Source organism: Typopeltis vanoorti, chromosome 3 (genome assembly GCF_054136105.1).
Source record: "Typopeltis vanoorti isolate ZY-2024b chromosome 3, IOZ_Tvanoo_1.0, whole genome shotgun sequence".
NCBI classification, from domain to species: Eukaryota; Metazoa; Arthropoda; class Arachnida; order Uropygi; family Thelyphonidae; genus Typopeltis; species Typopeltis vanoorti.
The window spans coordinates 58,803,545-58,823,004 of NC_143551.1; the positions used below are offsets into that span (position 1 = coordinate 58,803,545).

The window sequence follows — 19,460 nt, forward strand, 5'->3', positions numbered from 1 at the left end:
AGCTAATATCAGGTGGTATGGTCACTTAAACAGAATGGGCGAGGAAAGATTAGCCAAAGAAGTGTTCTCTGCCAGGTTGGCAGGAAAAAGACCCAGAGGAAGACCAAGATATAGGTGGATTGATACAGTAAAAAGTGCCTTAGAAGATAGATATATAAATATAAGATCTGACAATGTTGTAGCTTTGACAGGTAACAGATTGGTTAGGCAGAAAATTGTAGGTAGGAAGTTAGTAATGATGTAAATTTTTCATGTAATACTATCCTATCCTGTACACCCCTTGAGGGTAAATGTCAGGAATTTGATGATTATATATATAGGGTAGATATATATATATATATATATATATAATGGTCTGCACGGTTAGCCTAGTGTCTGTGTGCTTCGCAACCATATGCCTGGGGAAGGAGTATGTCCTAGGTTCGATTCCTGTCGGAGACGTGAGGAGCTAAAGGATCTTCCTCAGCCATAGCCAAGTTAGCTGGTCTTGAGCATGGACAGTAGGTTTTTTTCCACCAGTTTATCCTGGGGTTTTTCATTCCGCAGAGCAGGTAAACCGGCCTTGAGAACTCAATACTGCGGACATAGGATACACTGGGGCGTAGGACTGACCACCCTATCCTGTGAACAGCTTGAGGTCCAATGATTAATAATCCCTCGACATCGCAAGGTAAAAGAGGGTAAAAGGAAGATGAGATATATATATATATATAATGAAATTATAATGATGATGATTATGAAAAGCACAGGAGGCAGTTATAGCTTTATCATGGAATGACTACTTGATGGAAAGAAAATGAATGTTACTTGGGTCCTGCTCGAAAGCTATCTAACATAGAGGCAATGTCTGAATGTATCTGAATGATCCAAAGAATTGTTTAGATCCTTTATACAAGTATAAGCAAGCAAAGTATACATGTGAAATATCTTCACAACTAGGCTATTTGTATATAAAGGCTGATGACTTCTCATCAGTTGCCTTAGTATCCCATACTGCAAAATACACATCATTTCAGATGTATATAACACTAGGCATTATGGGAAGACTCACTACCAAAACAGTTTTGATCTATATTGAGGATACTGTTAAAATAAGGTACCTCTCCAAACATTCTGAGTGATCTACAAAATCACTAAATCTCACTGAACAACTCAGAAGGATCACTACTAAACTCATCACTCTTGACAAGAATTACTCCATGGCATATAACAGTGGCTCCATCCAGTAACAGGCATAAACCTAGCACTGAGGCAGAACCACTCAACTCCCAAGGAAACAAGCCTGCAATCTGTAAGAGACAGACCTAGATGGGATACCAAGGTCCAATTAATGCAGAAATTATATATTTCCCACATACAAGTAATAAAAAAAGTGTATTACTTTATTATTAAAATTCTTTGGATTAGATATAGATATAAAAAGTTTTTTCAAAACTTTCTATATCTATATCTTTCAATTGGAAAGCACACATCCAAAAGGATGTGTCCATTTGAACTTTTGGACATGGACGCGTATCCAAAAGGATGTATTTGTTCAAAATTCCAAAAGCCAAAAATTTATAATGACTGTAGAGGATATATGAGTAAATGTATTCCAACCTTGTGAATTTCACCATAGTGCAGAGTTCAAGTATGGTCAGAAAGGAAGAGGAGGGATCAATGATGAGTGAGTAAGACATGTATGAGGAATTCACTAAACTTGATGTTAATAATGAGAGATCTAGGAATGATGGTGGACAAGGACCTGAAATTCAGGGCCATATTGCACATGTTATGAAGACATCACACTGGATAATGGCAATGATGCAGAAGACCCTGACATGCAAAAATAGAGAGGTTATGATGCCATTGTATAAGGCCTCGATCAGGCCACATATGGATTATTTTATTGTGCACAGGTTTGATTGCCAGGTGTTCATAGTGACAAGGATATGTTGAAAAGGTGTAGAGAAGATTCACAAAGATGGTCAGTGGTCTTTGGAATGTGGAGCACAAAGACAGATTGAGAGAATGTAAGTTGCAAAGCTTCATGAATAGGAGAAAGGGGGGGGGGGAGATATGATCGAGACATATAAGCTAGTTAGGGATTGTTATCAGGTTGACATAGAAGAGATTTTTTCATAGAATGGGAGATAGGGGGTAGAACAAGAGGCCATCGCTAGAAACTGTATAAGAGTGTGAGCAGAGGAGTAAGAAGAAGGTTCTTTGCATAGAGAGTGGTTGGTGAGTGGTGAGTGGAATGCATTGCCTGAGTGTGTTGTGAATGTGGGTGGATACATTGAATCAATTTAAAGCACGGTTGGATGAGCATGTGTGCAATAGTGTGTACCTTCCACAATGAGTCTCTGACTCCATGGAGGTCAGATGTTAATAATAATAATAATAATAATAATAAGGCAGTAGGACCGGTGATATATTGCTACATGTTTGAGGGAATGTTCCAGGAAGTTTATGAGGTACAAGCATTCAGAAGAATAAATAATATATATATATTTTTTTATTATTCCAAATATTTCAAAATATGTCAACCAGAAATTAGCTGGCTACCATCAGTGCATCAGTATAATCATAACATAAAGCCAGATCAAAGAATATTAATCCTATTTACAGAGTTGGGCCACATGCCAGAATATAACCATATGTATAGTTACAAAATAAAATGAGATTAAAATTAGAGTTAAAACTAAAATTAAAGTGATGAGACACTCCCAAATCTTGTCAACAGAGAGGCAGTCATTCTGATTTAAGTTTGGGCAGTGTAGAATTACTTTTGCATTCTCTTTAAATAACCACTCACACCTAAACCTGCACCAATGTTAAAGGTGAATATTAGACTGGAGGATATAGTTCTCAGCATCCACTCTCTATGTTGAGCAAGGCCAGATTTTTCAGGTTTATTGTGGTTAATATAAGACTGGTGTTCTTGTAGTCAATTTTCAACAGAACATCCAGTTTGCCCACAGTATGAGCAGAGGCACTCACACTGAACATGGTAAACCAGAGAAGGAGAGAGAGAACTGTTTATCTTTTGTGAATGATAACCGGGGGGAGATTTTGTTGTTAGGGAAGAATGTAGTGAACTAAATGTATATTTTCTGGATCTTTGCAATCATCTCTGAGATGCCTGTAATAGAGACTTGCCATATATACTGCTGTCCTTTCATGCTGTGCAGATGGTACCAACCTGCCTCCTATGCTAATTTTTAAGAGGAAAATGTATTCTAAAGAGAGCATACTACTACCTGGCGTTCTTGTCCAAGTTCATGAGGACGGCTGGATGAATGAAGAGATCACGCCTATTTGGTTTGCAAAGGTTTGGTCCAGAAGACCTGGAGGGCTCTAAAAGAGGCCAGCTCTGCTCGTGTTTGATCAGTTCCAAACACATTTAACAGAAAAGACAAAAAGGGTTGCAGCAGATTTGTGAACACAGCTAGCAGTTATTTCTGGTGGACTTACAGGTCAGCCACTAGATATTTCTATCAACGAGCCCTTCAAAGATCTGATGAAAGAAGAATGGAATAAATGGATGCAAATAGCAGGTAATAACTTGACACCGACAAGAAGAGTGAAAAAAGCAACCATTACTGAGGTATGCAAATGGGTCCTAAACTCATGGAATGGAGTCAAGCAAGAGGTGGATATGAAGTCCTTCAAGAAATGTGGAATCAGCAATGCCATGGATGAAACTGAGATTGATGATCTCATATGTGGAATCAGCAATGCCATGGATGAAACTGAGATTGATGATCTCATATATTAAAGCACTTTAATATATTGGAATATTGATTTAAATATTGATTGGAATAATAAATTGGAATATTGGTTTAAATCTTAACGTAGTATTGTTTATTTTTGGTAGCTTGTTGTGTCTGTGTGATTTTGGTGTGAATTCCGTTTTATTTAACTTAGTATTTTAAGGATATGTTTCATAGAATAGCACATGGCGCCAATGTTCAAAAACTTTAATATGAGGGAGCTTGTCCAGTGTGATATGTGTGGGATGTATGCTTTCATGAAAGAGGCTGGAGTTTGGATGGAAAATGATAGTGGTGGAGACTGTGCAAAAAGTGTACGGAAAGTGAGGAATTGAAGTATGTGTCAGGTCGTGAGATTGTTGTGGTTAAAGAAAGCCAGAATGTGAGTGAAAATAGTAGCTTGATAGGGAATTGCGATGTTGTACAAGGTGGCAATGAGAGCGGTGATCAAAGAGAGAGTGAAAGCAATTATACAGAGAAAAGGGTTTAAATGATGAAAAAAATGAGGAATTATTTGTAAGGAGTGAGCTCGCAAGGCAGTTGGAGCACCTGCAAAACTCTTTCCAGAGTGCCTCGGCTAACAGAAATAAACAAGTGTTTGAAAGGAAAAATAAGCGTAAGAGTGGGAGAGTTTCAGAAATGAAGGAAAGAGTGTTGTACAGTGACTCATTATTAAGAGGTATGATAGATGGGAGTTTAACTAAATCATACTTACTGGGTGTGATAGATGGGAGTTGAACTAAATCGTACTTACCAGGTGCAAAATTTAAGGATGTAAGTGAGAGTATTAGAGCGCAAAAACAGAGGGTGAAAGAATTGATAGTTGTGGCGGGTATGAATGAATTGAAAGGAGATAAATTTTTTATGAAAGAGGACTTGAAAGTATTGTTAAAGGTAGCGAAAGAAAAGAGTGACAGAGTTAGGATGGCGAGTCTGTTGCCGCGGTACGACAGAGAGGAGTTTAGAAGGAGGGCCATAATCGCAAATGACTTTATGCGTAGGTTATGCAGACGGTGTGGTGTGGAATTTGTGGACGTGTGGAATGAGTCTGATGGGGAAAAGGATTTATACAAGATGGATGGCCTGCATTTGAATGGATTTGGTGTGCGGAGACTGGAAAACATGTTGCTGAATGAAGTGAAAATGGATGTGCAGAACCAGGGAAACTAGAACTACCAAGGAGGGGGGGGGATATGCAGACATCAGTGAGACAGTTGAGTGTAAGAATGTATATAATGTACCCGAGCCAGTACTAAGGACAAGTAATCAGAATGGGATAGTTAGAATAATGCATCAAGATAGGGGTGGGCCAAAAGGACCTCTGCATTTCATGTATACTAATGCCAGGCGTATTAGGAACAAGAAGGAAGAATTTTTGGCCTTGGTTGGCTCTTCCTGGCCACAGGTTATTCGCATTAATGAGACATGGCAGACAGAAGATGATATAGCTAGTGGGATAGAATGTGAAAGGTATAGTGTGTTCGGGAGGGACAGAGAGAATAAAATGGGGCAGAAGTGTTATTGATGATAGCTGATGAACTGCAACCAAGGAGAATTGAAGTTGTATTGCAGGATAGTGAAAAGAGCTCATTTGAGGCTATTTGGTATGAGATTGAGACTGGCAGAACAAAATATACAGTTGGGTGCTGCTATAGACCAGGTGATGGAATAGATGGTGGAGATAGTATACATAAACAAATTGATGAAATGAGTGGAAGGAGGATAATTATTATGGGGGATTTCAACTATGGTAACATTCATTGGAAGGAGGAGAGGACACATGTGAGGAAGGAACCCGATTTTATTCAATTATTAAGGGATAACTATCTGAGACAGCATGTAATTGAAAATACCAGGTTTGAGAATAGGGGTTTGAGAGTGCTTGACCTGGTAATAGCATCTGAGAATTTGACTGTAATGAATATGACCATGTTGCCACCTATTGGTGAGAGTGATCATAAGGTCTTGACCTGGGAGGTCGCTAAAAGTGTGGAATTTTCAATTAAGACAGGGTATATGTGGAATTTCCGTGCTGGCAAGTATGACAAGCTTAGGAGATTGCTTGGTTCAGTGCCATGGCATGTAAAACTGCAAGGGCTGGATGTTGATAGTGCATGGGAAGTGGTCAAGGAGCATTTACAGGAGGTTATGGCTGACTGTATACCAAGGATCCGAATAGTAAAACAAGTAGGGGTTAAATGAATGAATAACACCATTAAGCTTGAGCTGTAAAAAAAGAAACAACTGTGGAGGGAATTTAAAGAGAAAGGTGACCTGCAGGCACATGAACAGTATAAAGTGCAGGCCAGAAGGGTAACGAGTGTGGTAAAAAAAGCAAAAGGGGATTATGAAAGGAAACTAGCTATGCAAGCTAAAGAAAATCCCAAACAGTTCTTTTCAATATGCAGCAAGCAAAAAAAAAAAAAAAACTGTACACGGCAGAATGATTTTAAGGAATGCCGATGGTAAGGAGGTCACTGAATCAGTCGATATAGTGGAATTACTGAGCGAGCACTTTGCAAGAGTATATCATCCAGGTGGTAACATTGAAAGAATTAAGAAACAATTAGTTTATACAGGAATTGTGAATGAAGTGGAGATGAATACTTTATTACAGAACCTTAATGTGAATACATCTGTGGGATTGGATGGTATACCAGCACAGGTCTTACATGAAGTGGCTAAAGAATTATCAGTGCCCTTGACCATGTTGTTTAATCTGAGTCTCGGGTCTGGTTTAGTCCCGAAGGTATGGAAAGAGAGGAAAATAGTTCCACTGCATAAAGGAGGATCCAAGACTACTGTTGCAAATTACCGACTGATCAGCATAGCAGGAGTTGTTGTCAAAGTCTTGGAGATAGTAGTTAAGGGAAAAATACAGGAATGGATTTGAAATGGATATGAAAATGAGATACTGTACGGGGAACAGCATGGCTTTGTGAAGGGTAGATCGTGCCTCATAACTTGCTCAAGTTTTATAACACAGTGACGGTTGAGCTGGATAAGGGTAATGGGTTTTACAGTGATACTGCTGAACCTGTCTAAGGCCTTTGACAGGATACCACATGGAATTCAAATCCATAAACTGCAACATATGGGAATGAATATACGGTTGGTGAGATGGATAGGTGGGTGGTTGATGGAGAGATATCAGAGAGTAGATTATTCAGGAGTAGCGTCCAAAAGACGGCCTGTGACTAGTGGTGTGCCGCAGGGTTCTGTTCTTGGACCACTGCTGTTTAATTTGTTCATTAACGATATAGGGAAGGATCTAAGAGGAACAGTTCATTTGTTCGCTGATGATGCAAAGTTGGGTAGGGCAATAGTGAATGCAGAAGATGTCAAAATCTTGCAGGATGATTTAGATAGATTGGAGTTATGGGCTAAGGAGAATGGATGTCAATTTAATGTGACAAAATGTAAGGTTATGCGTTTTGGAGTGAAACGATTAGCAGCAGTATACCACATTGGTGGAACTGTACTCCAAGAGATTGATGAGGCCAGGGACTTGGGAGTGTTGGTGGATAGGGAGATGAAGTTTAGGGGGCACATTGCAAAAGTAGCTAAATCAGCTCATCAACTCACTTGGTTGTTGAAAAATACTTTGACGAGCAGAGACAAGAAAGTTATTGTTCCTCTGTACCGAGCTTGATAAGACCTCATCTCGACTACTGTCCCAGATTTGGTCACCTAGGTTTCTTCTTGATGGGGAGGAGGTGGACAGGATCCAGAGGCGAGTGACCAAGATGATAGCAGGTCTATGGAATGAACCTAATGAGAACAGGTTGAAGATTTGTGGGTTGCAGAAATTGGTTGATAGGCGGAAAATAGGAGATATGATTGAGACATTCAAATTGCTGAAGGGTTTCTATAGGATTAATTCAGAGGATATTTTTGAGATCAGAACTGGTGGTGGTGGGAGAACTAGAGGGAAATCTATGGAAGCTGGGCAAGAGTGTGGTTAGCAAGGGTGTTAGAGCTGGGTTCTTTACTTTTAGAGTGGTAAATAAGTGGAATAAGCTGCCAGAGCCTGTTGTGGGTGCTATGACAGTGAGTGAGTTCAAAGCACGGTATGATAGATACTGTGAGAATGTCGTATAGTTGTGTGGATATGTTTATGGCCTCCCTCGATGAGTCTAAGGACTCCCTGGAGTCGCCCGTAATAATAATAATAATAATAATAATAATAATATATAGATAGTGACTCAGAAGACAGCAGCCATGGAGTAGAAGTTGAAGAAAGTGATATGTCTGGAACTAAGAGTGATGCATAATTTCTTAGTATGTACTGTCCAACCACAGATCCGAGAGCCTAGCTGGCGACCTGCCAAGAAGAGTCAATTCATGCTGAAGGGGAAAAAAAGAAATAAATGATGTACGAATTGGTCACCAACATGCAAAATCACGTGCTTTATACGTAAAATTTTCAAACTATTATACAAGCAAAATAGTTACCGCTTTAAAAACGACAATGTTCATTAAAGAAAAGTTAATTTTCCAATGTATAATAATAAACAACTCATCCCACAAGACGGATTGATTACCCTATTATCGGAATGGATTCTCCCTCTTTTGACATGTGCATAAGTGTTGAAGGATCTTGCATCTGTGGGTGTACAGTATCTTAAAAATATTACCTAATTATTAAATATACTTTGAATATTTAAAAAAATATCAAATGTGTTCTGTTTTATGTTTAAAATATCAATTTCTTAATTTTGGGTTCGAAAAAGTAGGGAGTGTCTTATACACAGAAAAATGTGGTACATCTATCTTTGTGGGGTATAAACAAACATATGACAGTTAGATGTAAATCTTGCAAAGTTTAATATAACTATATTTATTAAGATTAGGTCAGTTTATTTTTAATTCTGCTGCTGATTCTTAAAAAAAAAAAGTCTTTCAAATTTATATTTTCTGTGATGAAGCACAGTAGTTTTTTCCTTCTGATTCTGTGCAAAGTATCTAAGGCATGGTCAGCAAGTCCTCCTGACTGACCATACTTATGGTGACAGATGTTAGCAGATCTCCCAGTATGACCATAATAAGATAAATTACAGGAACAAGGAACTTTGTAAACACCTGGAACTGATAGAGAAGGTATAGAGGATCCATGGGAGAGAAAATGAAGTTAGTCAGCTATAGATAAGGTTTGAATGGCATGCAGAGATTACTTTTTTTTTTTAGAGTTCTGGCTATTTTTTCTGAGGTGCCCTGGATATAAGGAACAGTGATAGCATAAATATAGTCAACATGTTGAGATGGATGTAAGGAGATGGGAAGAACAATTAATTTGTTGACTTTTTGGAATTGTAGCCATTAGATAGGAAAGTCTGGCAAATAAAGGAGAGTTCTGCAGTAAGATCAGTCTCAGTAGAACAGTGATTGGAGGCTCTATTAGCAAGGGTTTTGATAACACCATTTGTTGAAAGGGGGGGGGGGATTGTTTGCAGATGATGCAAAGTTGGGAAGAACCATAAAGAGTAGTGAAGATGTTGTGGCCTTGCAAGAAGACTTGAATAAATTGAGTGATTGGGCAAGCAAATGGGGGTGTGAGTTCAATGTTGCAAAATGTAAGGTTTTAAAATTTGGAAAACAAAGATGGGATGCAGAATTTATGCTTGGTAAGAATATATTGTTGGAAGTAGAGGAAATAAGAGATCTGGGAGTGATAGTGGATAAGGATCTGAAATTTAGGGGTCACATCGCCAAAATTGTGAAGACGGCACAGGGACTTCTGGGAATGATGAGGAGGACACTGACGTGTAGAAGTAGGGAGATTCTTGTTCCATTGTATAAGGCTTTGATTAGGCCACACATGGACTATTGTGCCCAGATTTGGTCACCTGGTTTTCAGAAGGATGAGGAGATGTTGGAAAGGGTCCAAAGGCGACTGACTAAGGTAGTTTCTGACCTCTGGAATGTCGAGTATGAGGAAAGATTGAAAAGATGTAATTTGCAGAGACTAGTGGAGAGAAGGAAGAGGGGAGATATGATAGAGACCTACAAGTTGGTAAGGGGTTGCTATAGGATCAATGGTGGAGAAGTTCTACAGCGAATAGTGGGAGATCAGGGGAGAACCAGAGGTCATCCCTGGAAACTGTATAAAGAGGGTGTGAGTAGGGGAGTGAGAGGCAGGTTTTTTTCGTGCAGAGTTGTGAATGATTGGAATGCCTTGCCTGAGAGTGTGGTGTCTGCAAGGAGTTTGAATGTGTTTAAGACCCGGTATGATGAGATGTGTGTGAGATAAAAGGACCTCCTAGATGAGTCTTTGACTCCATGAGGTCTTGTTTAATAATAATAATAATAATAATAATAATGTATCTACCCACTCACACAGGTAGATGTGTGAGTGGGTAGATACATACATACTTTAACTGAAAAAGAAAGCGTGCCAGTGTGTAATTAGAGCATCTAGAAAAGATTAATAAGATGATGTGTAATTAGAGTATCTTTCTAGATACTCTAATTACATGTGAAAGACTGGGGCTCAAAGGCTGCAGTTTCAAATTATGTTTGCTTAATTCCGATCATCATCAATTTCCTGATATAAATCCTCAAGGAGTGTACAGAATATAGTGCTACTTGAAAAGTTTACATTACTACTAACTACCAACAATTTTCCTCCAAATTAGTATATTATCTTATCTGTCAGAACTCTAATATTGTTTTTTTGTGATATTTAAGTCTTCTAATATATTTTTAACTGCATCCACCTAGGTCGTGGTTGTGAAAAAGATCCAGAGAGAAAGTGAGAGAGAGAGAGAGACTATCTTGATATAAAGCACCAGCTTTCCTAATCTTTCCTCTGCTATTTAGTTTAAGTGACCATACCACCTGAGATCAGATCTGCTCACATATTCTGCAACAATGTCAAGTTTCTTCCTAATACCGTTGTATGTACAATCATAACATCAGATTATGGCAATGATGAGGAAGAGGAGGAGGTAATTCATGACATGCAGAAGTAAGTAATGTTATGGTTCCACTGTATAAGATCTTAAATGGTCTCATATGTATTACTATGCATGGGTTTGGTCACCGAGTTTTCAGATACATAAGGATATACTGGAAAGGATCCAGAAAAGATTAACTAAAGTGGTTTCCACTCTGTGAGGAGAGAATGAGAATACCATCTGCACAGCCTCATAAATAAGTCAAGCTGGAGGTGGGGGAGGGAAGAAGTAATCGAGATATAAGTTGGTAAGAGGCTGTAACAAGTTAATGCAGAAGAGATTTTTCACAGAATAGGGAATAGAGCAAAGAAGTAGATGCTTCAAATCAAAAGTTGTTGGTTAATGGAATGTATCATATGATGATGAGCGTGGAGATGCTGAACGAGTTTAAGGCACTGTTTGATAAACTTGGTACGTGATAGTAAGGACCTCTCATCTTTTTGAGTCCATGGAGATCTGGTACTATAATAATAAGATAATACGTATAATAAGAATCTTATTATTATTATTATTATTATTATTATTATTATTATTATAAGATTATTATTGGTAGTAATAATAAGTTTATAATAATAACAAGAACTTATTATTGTTGTAAACTTATTAATAATGAAATCTTACCTTATTCCAAAGTATTGCTGACTTATCAAATGGACATTTGTCACTTTCCTTAAGGGTATCAATACAGGCAGAACAAAAACTATGTTCACATGACGCCCTAAATAAAAGAGCAATAATCCCTTTGCATTGAGAGCATTTATACTTTTCTGGAATAGGCTCCACAAACTTAAACTGGGTGTTATCAGTGATTCCAGGAAATCCCCTTAGTGATTCTACAGACATTGTCAAGTTCCTTAAAAACAGATAAAAAAAAAAAGAATTAATCTTTATTTATCTGGACTAATAAAAAATCATATTATTATTGTTATTATATTATTAAAAAGAAATAGGAACAGAAAATTTACATGAAACTTTTCTTAATACAGCTTGTACTAGTCCCCCCCCTGCCTCTAATATCATTAGGATTTTAGTGCAAATTGAACCATGCTGCTCTGTTATTCCTATTTTACTGCCTCATCATGTTGCTGAATGTCCAGTTATGATGGTGTGTTGCTCTTATTGCATTTTAATTTTATACTGAAGATGCCTTTGATACTCAGGAAAAAATTTTATATGAAATAAATCGTTTGACAAAAGTTTTCCATAGTTATTTCTTTATAATTCTGACTACTTATACTTCAATTCCTCAAAAAATATTATTAAATATCACATTATTATTAGAACATGGTAGAAAAGACTTGTCAGTGAATAACATATCCATCATACCAAAACTTAAACCCATTCACGACACATTCTAGCAATGCATTACATTCTTATTTTTCACTCACCCTCTTCACAGCTCCATTACACAACTTTCAGGGATTAGCTCATGTTCCTCCCTCCCTCCCTCCCTCCCCACCTCTCATGTCAGTACCTAATGACTGCTCTTTATTTAATTTATTCAATATTTATACAATATTGTCATCCCTTGGCAACAGAGTAACCACTTTCCAAGCTATGCCATTTTTCTTCGCCTCCAGCAGAAACATCTTCAAATCCTTTTCAACATTGTTTTTTCTCCATCCAAATCATTCATACCTACAACCATAATTATCTTTAAAGCTTGTTCATTTCTTCAGTTCAAAACTTTGGTTGTTAGTCTCATTGCACAACTCACTTGGAAAATAAGTTGTATCCAATTTCTTCCACTCAAATAAACAGTCAAATGCTTCTTTGCACATTTAGTTTCAACCTCCATGTGCTTCATTTCTCCCTCTTTGTTTTCACTAGTGCTTACCTAAGTTCTTACACTCCACTTTCATAACTACTGTTACAGATTATACAGGGTAATACACATACAAGTCAGATTTCCACAGTACTAATATTTAGATGGGATTTTGTACACTGGAAATTTTTTTTAAAATTATTATCACAGACCTTCAAAGAGTAAAATGCTCATTGTGAAAGTTCTCAATATCAAACACGGAACTCATCAAACCATGCCTTAAACTCATTAATGTTTGCGCATTTCCACATTCATCACAAACTTGGCCAACTCACAAATCTCTAAGTAAAAATTTTGCTCCACAATTCCTCCTTAAACACTTCTGAAAATGGCAGTATTCTGCACTTGCTTCCCTCCATTCTATGAAATATCTCATCTGCATTCATCTGGCAAACTTTTCACCAACTTATGTCTCCATTATATATACACAACATTCAGAAACTTCACAAACTTTATCACACTTTTCTAATTATTTATTCCTTCCAAAATCTCTTCAAAAACTACAAGACCAAATTATTATTATTAGTAGTAGTAGTATTCAGAATCTCTACAGAGTTACAAGAACAATCATGGAGGCCCATCATCACAAAATCTATCATATCACTCCTTAAACCAATTAACCACCTTATCAGACAATGAATTCCATGATCCACCCACCCACCTTCCATGCAAAAAAACACTTCTTATCCTTCTGCTCACAACTTCCTTTTGCAACTTCCAAGAATGATTTCTTATATTTATTTGTTCCCTTTGTTCTATATGAAAAATCTCCCCAGTATTAATCCTACAAATACCTCTCAACCGTTTAAATGTCTCCATCATGTTAGACTTTTATCTTCTATCCATCAAACACTCTGTGGTTTGGATGTCCTCATTGTATCCTCACATACTCACTGTAAAGTCCTGATATCATTTTCGTAATCTGTCTCCATACCCTCTCCAAGGTTAATTCTCTTGAAATTGTGATGACCTGATATGAACACAATAATCCAGATGTGGTTAGATCAGGGCTTTATACAATATTGGTGGATCCCAAATTTCAAGACCTTACCTTTATTATTATTATTATTATGATTCAGGCCTCCATGGAATCAAAAGACTCATCGTGGGAGATCCTTCCTAAGAAACACAAAGTCTATCAAGACTCATCGAGGGGAGGTCCCCCCCCCTAAGAAACACAAAGTCTATCATACCACTCCTTGAACTCAGTGACCATCTTTTATTATTATTATTATTATTATTATTATTATTTGACTCCAAGACCTCATGGAGTCAAAGACTCATCTAGGAGGTCCTTTTATCTCACGCACATCTCATCATACTGGGTCTTAAACACATTCAAACTCCTTGCAGACACCACACTCTCAGGCAAGGCATTCCAATCATTCACAACTCTGCACGAAAAAAACCTGCCTCTCACTCCCCTACTCGCACCCTCTTTATACAGTTTCCAGGGATGACCTCTGGTTCTCCTATGATCTCCCACTATTCGCTGTAGAACTTCTCCACCATTGATCCTATAACAACCCCTTACCAACTTGTAGGTCTCTATCATATCTCCCCTCTTCCTTCTCTCCACTAGACTCTGCAAATTACATCTTTTCAATCTTTCCTCATACTCGACATTCCAGAGGTCAGAAACTACCTTAGTCAGTCGCCTTTGGACCCTTTCCAACCTCTCTTCATCCTTCTGAAAACCAGGTAACCAAATCTGGGCACAATAGTCCATGTGTGGCCTAATCAAAGCTTTATACAATGGAACAAGAATCTCCCTACTTCTACATGTCAGTGTCCTCCTCATCATTCCCAGAAGTCTTTGTGTTGTCTTCACAATTTTGGCGATGTGTCCCCTAAATTTTAGATCCTTATCCACTATCACTCCCAGATCTCTTATTTCCTCTACTTCCAACAATATATTCTCACCAAGCATAAATTCTGCATCCCATCTTTGTTTTCCAAATTTTAAAACCTTACATTTTGCAACATTGAACTCACATCCCCATTTGCTTGCCCAATCACTCAATTTATTCAAGTCTTCTTGCAAGGCCACAACATCTTCACTACTCTTTATGGTTCGTCCCAACTTTGCATCATCTGCAAACAACTGAATATCTCCATCCAAATCTTCACCAATATCATTAATATACAAGTTAAATAGTAATGGCCCTAAAACAGATCCCTGAGGCACTCCACTAGTGACTTTCCATTTCCTGGATATTGCACCCCCATACACAACTTGTTGATACCTATCAGATAGCCAGTCTCCAATCCAATGCACTAATCTAATATCCTTTTACTTGCATTAAACTGATATCTTCATTAATTTACCCATCTATCCGGCTTTAAATCCTCATGAAGGGTTACCACATACCACTATTATTAATAACCCTTCCAAGCTTCATAATGGAAAATAACTGAATATCTCCCTGCAACCTAGTGTCAATATCATTAAAATAAATATTAAAAAGCATAGGTCCCAGTAAAGAAACCTCACTTGTGACCTTCCTTTATTTTCTTAATACTGCCCCTCATGCATAATTCAGGAAAAATATGCAATTTATATATAGCCATTTATTTTATTTTATTTATTTCTTTTACATAATCAAAAACACTCTGCTCTAGAGACCAAACATGAAACTTTTTCAAGCTACTTCAGGACTCTGATAAGGTGGGTAGTGGTTTGACATTAGTGATGAAATTCATCTCCCACCTAGCCAATGGTGAGATTCAAACCTGCATCATGTTAACTGGAGAGTGGGTACCCCATCCTCAGCCAACCAGGCAGGCAATTTACCATTAAGCTTTTAATCTGTGAGGCCTGTTAATCTTTATCAATGATTTAGACACCTAAATGCCCCCAATCACTGATTAAGTTAAGAACAACAACCAAAAACAATACACAGGCCAGAACACATTTAGAGAATAATTTGTGGATATCTTTGCCAATTGCTGCACCTGATGCTATGTGTTCAGAAGAAACATGAATTTATGTTTCGAATGACAAAAAAAAAGTTAATTTGTATGAACTCAAATTTATAAACATGTACTTGTAATAAAAATCATAAATTGAAATTGAAAAAAATCATGCATAATGTTCTTTTTAAAATAAAACCATTCATAGTAATTTTGATGATTTTCATTTAATATGTGCACTGCATAATGCAATTCTAAGATTAGGTATGTCACTATTTTTTTAATTGTAGAAAATAAAAAATTCTATACAGTTGATACTCACTAGAGCAAATGCTATTATAACAAACTCGCTCACTATAACACTGAAAAATAATGGATTCAGCTAGTCTTTTTTTTTTTTTTAACTTATTTACAAATTAATTATACTTAACATGCCTCCCACATGTCTTGTGAATGTAGGTGACTGGTATATGGAGGCAAATGATTTCAAATTACCCTAGTATTCTATAATACACAGCATACTTCCTTTCAGATGTGTATAGTGTCATACATTACAGTGTTACCATATCCAATGCTCAAATCCAGATTAGTTTCAACCTTTATTGAGGTCTTATCATAGGAGCTAGACTTGTGGAGATACTGAGAGTTAAATGAATGGTAGAAGTCAATCTTCAATAATAATACTAATAATGGTATTATTAGTATAATAATAGTAGTAAAAGGCAATTATGGGTCAGGTAATGCAGCAATTTACTGATGTTTATATTATTTAATAATGATTTAAATATTAATATTAAATGGTTAATGAATTATTGCATTGCATTCCACATAAAGTATTAATAATGCATAGTATCGCCAATGCACAGTCATAGGAACAGCAGAACATACTCCTTTGGTTGGAAAAGATCTGATTTTGAAATCTCACTATACCATGATGAGTATTCATAAAGACTTTTTCAAAAGAAACTGAGTTAACTGGTCTCATACAGAGGTGCTAGAGGATTTTTCTTCAAGAAACTTGAGTTTATCATTCTGCAAACAGCCAACAGTTTGAAAATACACACACAATTAATAGATAAAGATATATTTGGTGGGTGATGTGTCCTACACAGAATGAATCCTGAGCCTCCATCCCATGTAGGTAACAAATGACCTAGAGGGGATGTGAAGATCCGCATTATTATTATTATCTCGGGCAACTCCAAGGAGTCGACAGACTCATCGAGGGAGGCCCTAACATCATGTCAAGAGCGACTATTCGACATTCACACAGTATCTATCATACCTCGCCTTGAACTCATTCACGGTCATAGCACCCACAACAGACTCTGGCAGCTTATTCCACTCATTCACCACTCTCCAAGTAAAAAACCTAGTTCTTACACCCCTGCTAACCACACTCTTGCCCAGCTTCCATGTATGGTCCCTAGTCCTCCCACCACCAATTCTATTCTCAAAAATATCTTCTGGATTAATCCTATAGAAGCCCTTCAGTAATTTGAATGTCTCAATCATATCACCCCTTTTCCGCCTATCAACCAATTTTTGCAACCCACAATCCGCATCATCAACTGAAGGTGAATTTGCAAGTCTTACATGAAGACGAGTGAATATTTTTCTACTCGGAAACTGGATTTTTTTTTATCCCATAAAACAGACAAACCATAAGAGAACCTATGAAGTCAACATACAACACTCTCCTCATTGTTTGAGCTCTGAGAACAGTCTGAATTCTGGTAAATCCGTACTTTTAATGAAATTTCTGTAAACCAAAACTGTTTATTTATTTATTTTTTGTATGCGTGGGGAAACAGCTATATTTATTAAAAGGCTGAACGATTGTGCCTTCATTTCTACTCTCTAGCATCTGTGTTGTCACCCTGTGATCCATCCTGGTATCAAGGCAACCATGCAAATTCGGTGACCCGAATTTGCAACACCGAAAATTATATTCAAATAAAAAAGAGGCAAGAGTGTTTAAGAAAAGAATTGCTAAAAAGTGTTTTTTTATTCTCCTGGCTAAAAAAATGAATAAATAAAATAAATTTTTAAAAATGACCGAGGGGAAAAAAATTTCTCCCCTCTCGGTCTGCGTGGCTCACACATCAAGGTCAGTCCACCCCACTATAAACACGACATACGATAGCAAAGCAAAAATCTATGAATGGTGCATACGCGCAATGAAAAGGAAGGGAAAGGGTTTACCAAACTAATATATATTGTTACCAGATATAAAAATTTGTTTCATTTCTTATTATTAAATTATTTAAATTATACTTCGAATTCAATACAAATTCTTTAAATAAAATTTATAGCTCAGTATAATCATGCATATTTTGTGCATGTGAATTTGATATGTACTGCAGTTTCGAAAATTCATGTAGCACTATTTAAGAACATTAGGTATAACTGCAGTTTCAGAAAAGCTTCGTTTTTAATGTTATGATATAAGTGTAGGTAAAATAAAAACATCACTGCCTGTTATATGAACAGCAAGGTACTGTACAGTAAAAATTATTCGTTATTCATATGTAAATAACTAGAAACCTGCAAAACAGTGCAGAGCTTTACGGTTAATGGATTTACAACGTAATTAGTGTTTCTGTTGATTAATAAATGATCAGCTCTTCAATTTTGTCAACAAAAATAAATTTTCTTGGGTACTATTATGCACCCATTAATTAAATGAGCGAATCACACAATTCCTTTAAAATTAACTTGTTCTGAATATGACTTGGTTTACTTTTACCCGTCATTGAAACAAACAAAAAATCTATATCGATAAGGATGCAACGTTCACATTTTCAAATTTGTGAGAAAAAAAAAATTAAAAGAAATAATAACATACTACTATGTCTTACCTTAATTATTCAATTAAATATTAATGAAATCATAAAAATAATGACTGTATTAAAATTTATAAATAAAATAATTTTGTATTGGTAAAAATGAAGTATACATTTGCTTCCCGTTTTTGGAACCAAAAATAAATAAAATTAGCAAATTGCGGCTGCTGGGAACCACCCTCTAATATGTCACATTTCCATGGCGATGAAATTGTTGACGCTGTATATTTATGAGATATGAATGTTTGTTGCTGGACCTACACAAGGAAACTCAGTGAGGTTCTATTACTCGTATATATATATATATTATCATTATTATTATTATTATTATTATTATTATTATTATTCCTGATACCTCCAAGGAGTCCGAAGACTCATCGTGGGAGGACATATATATATATATATATATATATATATATATATATATATATATATATATATATATATATTCCTAGATGAGGCTTTGACTCTATGAGGGCTTGTTTAATAATAATAACATAAAAACTGTTATATATATATATATACACCACAGCGCTTGGCCGCACGAAGGAAGACTTGGTTTTGAGTCTAGTCAGCGACTAGAGGAAATTTTTCTAAGCCTTTTTTCGACCGGTTCCCGAGTTAGTCGATCTCTGGCACGGGCAAGCGGGTTTTTCCTCCCGGAAACTCGGGTTTTTCGTCCCGTAACTCAAGAAAATCGACCGTAAAACCCACATTATTTCAGACATTAAATATATTGTGTTAGGGTTAGGACCACGAGATGGCGGCACATTTGAGCCGTCTCTCTTCACTGCGTACCGCTTAATTAGTGATAGCCTTGGGCCATCTATCTCTGATTGGTAACAGTGGAGATTGAACTGCCCACTCAGTCTCCAAAAGTTAGATAGGGCTAAATGGCCTCGCCTACTCCCCGTATACGGGAATAAAAAGGCGTTAGCTGATTTTTGATTTTATTATTATTATTATTATTATTATTATTATTATTATTATTATTATTATTATCACTCTTCCAACACCCTGGACCTTTTCTTAACCAGTCCAAATATATATATAATTAAAAAATTCAAAGTGTATGATGGAAGCAACAGCGCTGGATTAGTAGGTAGTGTCTACACAACAACAACAACCATAATAATAATAATAATATTATTATTATTATTATTAT

The 19,460-nt window shown here is 36.7% G+C and overlaps 1 protein-coding gene across 2 annotated transcripts in view; it reads right to left on the reverse strand.

Moving 5' to 3' along the window:
* The window catches only part of LOC150108178 (TNF receptor-associated factor 3-like), a 396,437-nt gene extending 377,958 nt beyond the window's left edge, over window positions 1-18,479 (reverse strand). For both annotated transcript variants that reach the window (XM_090415633.1, XM_090415632.1), the window contains exons 1-2: window positions 18,311-18,479; window positions 11,333-11,564 (exon numbers count right to left, since the gene is read on the reverse strand). In XM_090415633.1, coding sequence (XP_090271759.1) covers window positions 11,333-11,554 — 222 coding nt within the window. In that variant the 5' untranslated portion in view covers window positions 11,555-11,564; window positions 18,311-18,479. The remainder of the gene's footprint in view (window positions 1-11,332; window positions 11,565-18,310) is intronic.
* Window positions 18,480-19,460: the final 981 nt, after the last annotated feature.